The sequence below is a fragment of the Adiantum capillus-veneris genome, chromosome 13 (genome assembly GCF_014529385.1).
Source record: "Adiantum capillus-veneris isolate H3 chromosome 13, ASM1452938v2, whole genome shotgun sequence".
Lineage (NCBI taxonomy): Eukaryota > Viridiplantae > Streptophyta > Polypodiopsida > Polypodiales > Pteridaceae > Adiantum > Adiantum capillus-veneris.
Window position 1 is genome coordinate 121,178,926 of NC_140943.1, and position 3,651 is coordinate 121,182,576.

At 42.9% G+C, this 3,651-nt stretch overlaps 1 protein-coding gene across 1 annotated transcript; it reads right to left on the reverse strand.

Annotated features, from left to right (window-relative positions):
• Positions 1–215: 215 nt before the first annotated feature.
• Positions 216–2,636, reverse strand: LOC147444775 (pentatricopeptide repeat-containing protein At2g33680-like). The gene has a single exon (XM_086527314.1). It carries the CDS (start codon positions 2,527–2,529, stop codon positions 394–396), a length of 2,136 nt encoding a protein of 711 aa, XP_086383440.1. The 5' UTR covers positions 2,530–2,636; the 3' UTR covers positions 216–393.
• Between the last annotated feature and the right edge of the window lie 1,015 nt (positions 2,637–3,651).

The following is a 3,651-nucleotide window of genomic DNA, read 5'->3' on the forward strand; positions in this document are numbered from 1 at the left end:
TCTCTATGGGAAGTATATAAAGGTCCCTGGGTCTACTTCGTATCCTCTCATTAGAGTTAAATTGGAACAATCTCAAGCTTGCCTTCTCTCTCTCTCTCTCTCTCTCTCTCTCTCTCTCTCTCTTTTGAATGACAAGTCTTGAGTTCAACTCTCGTCGAGTAGATCTTTGAGGTCTTTTGGGATAGTTTCCCACGACGTTAAAAATTCTCTTCTTCTTCTTCTTCCGAGAGAGAGAGAGAGAGAGAGAGAGAGAGAGAGAGAGAGAGAGAGAGAGAGAGAGAGAGAGAGAGAGTCGTATCTATGCTTCCGCATTCTCCTATTGACACATATAACTGATATTTAAGTCACAGTGCACCTTTTGCTGGATATAGAAGATACTTAGAATGCGGCAAACTACGAAACACTAATTGGTTGAAGTGCAACTAGTTCCGGTAAAGTGACCTCTGGTTCTGCATACGTCCGAAAATGGCTAAATAAAGATATCCAGCTTGACATGTCGAGATCGAAAGGCATCTCTCGCAGCACCATCTTTGCTTGGCTAAGATACCCGGATCTACCAAAAATGTCTGCCAAGCAATTGTAATGCTTCAGAACTGGTGGGAGACCAGCCATCAGCTGCCAAGGAAACCCATGTTCATGCACAATGCCTGCATGACTGCATGCAGAAAGAAGAGAAACATAGGCTACATCATCGAGCTTCACACCTTGCTGCTGCATTTTCTCAAAATAAGCAAAAGCTTCTCCATAATTGCTTTGCTGAGCACACGCAGCGATCATGGCACTCCATGGAACCACAGTCCTTTCTTGCAACCGTGAAAACACATTTCGTGCATCTTCAAAGGTGCCACACTTCACATAAAAGTTAATAAGAGCACTACCAACATAAGCATTCAGATAGAAGTTATTTCTCATTATAAATGTATGCAGTAATCTACCCTTATCCAGGGAGGAAGTGATGGAACATGCTTTGAGCATGCAAACAAGGGTAACTGCATTCGCATGCACTGCAGCTTTTTGCATTTGATCAAAGAGTCTTAAAGCCTCATCCCCCTGCTCACAATTGGCATATCCCCCAATCATAACATTCCACGTAACCACATCATGTGTCTGCATAACGTCAAACACTCTGCGTGCCTCTTTAAGGCTTGAGCAACAGATATACATATGCAAAAGGTGGTTGTTGAGACAGGTCGTCGCCGCCAAATTATGCTCAATTGTGAGCAGATGGAGAACTCTGCCTTGATGTATGTTTACAAGAAGGGAACATGCACGAACCATGCTTGCTAGAGTGAAAACATCGGGCTCCAAACCCTCCTGCTGCAACTGACTGAAGAGCTGAAGTGCAAATTGAGCATGTCCAAGCTCTGTGCATGCCACAATGATAGAGTTCCAGGCAACCACATCCCTTTCCCAAGACTGCTCAAAAGCTCTTACTGCATCGTGAAAGCTCCCACATTGTGCATACATCCCAATCAAAGCATTGTTCACAATAATGTTCTGAATCAAAAAATTCTCGGCGATGTCAGTGTGAATGAGCATTCCCTGATCAAATGCTCTTACATTTGCACATGCTTTAAGGATACTGGCATACGTAAACTCATTCGGCTTGAAGCTTCTTGTCCTCATTGCTTCATATGCTTTGAAAGCCTTCCCTTCATATCCATGATTAACATAACCTGATATGATGGATGTCCATGTAACCACATCCTGTGTAGGAGACCTCCCAAACAAGTCCTCAGCATCATGCAGACTTCCACATTTTGTATAGACATCAATAAGCACATTATTGATGTGTTGAACAAGCTCCAGACCATAGTCAACAGCAAGAAAATGGCATGCCATGCCAAGCCCTAGAGTGCGCAAACGTGCACATGCTTTAAGCGCACAAACAAAAGTAATTGAATTTGGCTGATGATTTGCGCTGTTCAACTTCTTGAAGAGTATTAAAATATCCTCCCAAGCCTTGTGATGAACATAACCAGCTAGCAGGGTGTTCCAAGAAACAATGTCTTTGCAAGGCAACCCATGAAACACTTGATGAGCAGAGTGAAGGCACCCACATCTGGCATACATGTCGATAAGGGTGTTATTGACATACACATCCTGCTTGTAAGGGCTACCGAGGATATGTCCATGGACCATCTTGCCATGCATAAGGTGCATTTTGCACACGCATGCATTAAGCACAGCAGTATACACATGTCCATCAAGCTGTACCTTTGATTTGCGCACCTTTGCATAGAGCTCAAAAGCCTGCTCATGCAGAGCATGCTGGGCATATGCAGATATGATGGCACTCCAAGCAAAAACACTAGGATTGACGAGTTGATTGAAGATGTTGCGCGCATCAGGAAGGCAGCTACATCGTGCGTACACACGGATGAGATAATTTGGGACGTAAGCATCTGGAAGGTACCCATGATAGACGATGTAATGGTGAAGGTTTCTGCATGCAAGCGCGTCCGCAGATTTTAGCACGAGTGCGCAGAGAGATTTCGGGGGTAGAGGCGCTACATTGGGCTCCCGCATGAATGCATTTTCGAGAGAATGCTGCGCGCATCGTGCCGATGGCAGTCCTCCATCGCAGCTTTGGCTCTGTAAACATTTGTGAGAGTTGAACTTGAACCCTTATACCACACCCCGGTTCGAGTGTCCCGCATGTTATTTGGTTGGGAAAATTACCAAAATACCCCTTTAATTTGTGGAAATTCCCAAAATACCCCTCAAATTTCAAAAATTCCTAAAATACCCCCCATATTCTGTCATAAATCCCCATAATGCCCTTCAAAATTCCCAAAATACCCCTAGTTGCGAGATTAAATTTCTCCAAAATAAAAAAATTTCTAGCTTTTTATAAGAAGACAGATTGTGTATCAATAAGATGCTAAAACTAGAATTTGAGTTGGTTATGTAGGCTTTGGAGAATTGCTTCGTTATTTTTAAACATAATTGCTATGACAAATTACATGCTAAGCACTTCAAAAAGGATCTCAATTGTCAAAAAGGAATAAAGATTAGAAAATCTCGAACAATCCAACCAAAATAGATATAAGGGTATTTTAGGAAATTTTGAAATTTGAGGGGTATTCTGGGAATTTCCACAAATTAGCGGGGTATTTTGCTATTTGCTTTACCAATTATGATGGGTGCCTCCTACTACCATAACTCTCATCCAACCTAGTGAGGTCTTGTCAACTTTTGAGTCACTAGCCCTGTCAGCCCGAATGGCATTCCGTCCTAGTGGCCACCCATCTTCAAGTCGCTCACTCCGTGTAGTCCCAAGCTCCAATTAACACAAGTCAGGGTGCCCCTAGTGAACTCTTTCCATGGTGCATGGTGTGTGAAGTGAGACTTGTCTAAGACAGGGGATCCCCCCTCATCGATCGTTTGAAAGGATATTTTCCCTTATATTCATCAAAGATCATGTTGGCATGTTCAAACAAGCCTCCAAAAAAGTGTGTCTTAGAGCTCGATGACACTGAAGTATGTGGGGCAGTGGGGGTGAAAAAGAAATTGGGTTGCAACACTTTTTGCACACCATTAAGGGAGAAGTTTTCGCCTTCTTTTGGCCTTATTTATTGGAGCAAGCCCTCGTAGAGAGAGTATCATTTTTAGAAATTCAAAAATTAGACAATAAATGTATAGGTATTT